The sequence below is a fragment of the Myxine glutinosa genome, chromosome 1 (assembly GCF_964187855.1).
Source record: "Myxine glutinosa chromosome 1, kmMyxGlut1.1, whole genome shotgun sequence".
Lineage (NCBI taxonomy): Eukaryota > Metazoa > Chordata > Myxini > Myxiniformes > Myxinidae > Myxine > Myxine glutinosa.
In genome coordinates, this window is record NC_136261.1 from 161,203,181 (window position 1) to 161,204,852 (window position 1,672).

Genomic DNA, 1,672 nt, shown 5'->3' on the forward strand with positions numbered 1-1,672 from the left:
CGTTACATCAGCCAACCGCTTGTGACCGACGACACCACTCTCCTCCCAACATAAATAATTAACATTACGTGTTTTGGAACAAAGCGAGCACCGCACCATCAGATGCCATCGATGAACCAACATGTTTTGCTCATGTTCAAAGAGATCAACGTTCGTCATAGGTAGATCACGCTTACCGGGTCTTCCGCAACCCTCCGTCAAGTTCTCCGCAAATTCTTCTCCCTCCGACGGCTCAGGTGTGCTCGGGTGGCCCAGAACGTTGTGGAAGGTGAAGAAGTGGCAGTCACTCGAGAATGACAGTCCATTCTAGAGAAGGATGAAAAATCAATGGGTTGGCCCCCAATTGGTGCTCCAAATCTGAACCCTTGGCTCGTTATGGAGGGACCCAGGTTCAAATACCATATGCACCAGATTTGCGTACACAGTCTACCAATATCCTCGTCCTGCATGTGACATGTCCGAGTACTTCCATGAGCCTTAGATTACTAGTACTTATAGGTAGTTATCGTTAAAAAACGATACACGAGGAAATTCATGGATGCCAGAGGGCAAGTCTGGACAGGTTCAGACTAAACCATGAATTGCCCAGCAGCAGAGGAATAGATGTGGAATTAAACCCGAAAGTCCGTTTCAGATGGACAACTACTCAATACCACAAGGGATCGACATATTATATCCTCCCCCCCCCCAGCCACCTTACAGTTAAAAAGACACAATGGAGGGAATGATGTAATGGGATACTCTGCCAAGAGTTATAAATGGCAATTAAAATCAATCACAGGATCGTTACATCATAATCTCGCAGGCACAGGTAATCCAGCACAAAATGACGTCACACCACCAAAATAATTTTGCATTTCCTCAATTGTCCTCGCCGAGTCAATTAAAGCTCAAATGATGCACACGGGATCGGGTGGGAAAGGAGGAATGTGCTCGCAAAACGCTCACTCCGAGGGTCGTGGGAAGAGGGAGGGTGATGCAACGACTACAGAAGATTTCAGGATGAGCCGAGCGCATAGAGGTAACGAAATGACGTCATCGGTTACCGGAGAGTGCGCGGTGTACCAAGTGTGCGCTTAACGCAGTGGCCTCACCTCGAATGACTGGCTGAGATCTTCGAAAGTCATGGACTTCGTCTGCACAATCATGTCCGCTCGATCCCAGAAAATGCAATCGATTGGGGGGAGAAGAAAAAGGGCGAAATAAATGAATGCGACGATACGTCTCGACCTCGTCTGTATCCGTCTACCGACTCACTCACTAATTGTCTATTCTAACCTCTTTCTTCGCCTCCTTCCTCTAACCAACCCTGGCCACCAGCCTCGCTACCCAACCTCACCACCCTCTAAGGAGTCTAACCATCTACAAAGGAGCGACTGCGAGTGTCGGCGTTTTTATGAACTCGGCAAGCTCCGCCCTCGCTCACAAACCCCGCCCCCTTTCCTCTAGCTCCACCCAGCGGTGCTCGATTTCAAAAACATTCGATCGGATCTCGCGTTGTCCGGAGCCGAGAAAACAACAGCCCTGGAACGTGACAACGTAGATGCACAAAACGAGCGGAGGGACGTCACAAAAAAGGGTCACAAACAATAGTTCGCACCAAATGAGACAAAATGAGCGTTGATGTATTTTTTAATCTTAAAACGTGCCGTGTCGATGCAATCGAGGCTCA

General features: G+C 48.6%; 1 protein-coding gene across 2 annotated transcripts in view; it reads right to left on the minus strand.

Moving 5' to 3' along the window:
* Window positions 1-1,366, minus strand: part of LOC137430449 (MAP kinase-interacting serine/threonine-protein kinase 1) — a 15,803-nt gene extending 14,437 nt beyond the window's left edge. The window contains exons 1-2 of one of the 2 annotated variants that reach the window (XM_068121273.2): window positions 1,095-1,366; window positions 177-306 (exon numbers count right to left, since the gene is read on the minus strand). In XM_068121273.2, coding sequence (XP_067977374.1) covers window positions 177-306; window positions 1,095-1,148 — 184 coding nt within the window. In that variant the 5' untranslated portion in view covers window positions 1,149-1,366. The remainder of the gene's footprint in view (window positions 1-176; window positions 307-1,094) is intronic. The other variant, XM_068121278.2, reaches the window with a different exon arrangement.
* Between the last annotated feature and the right edge of the window lie 306 nt (window positions 1,367-1,672).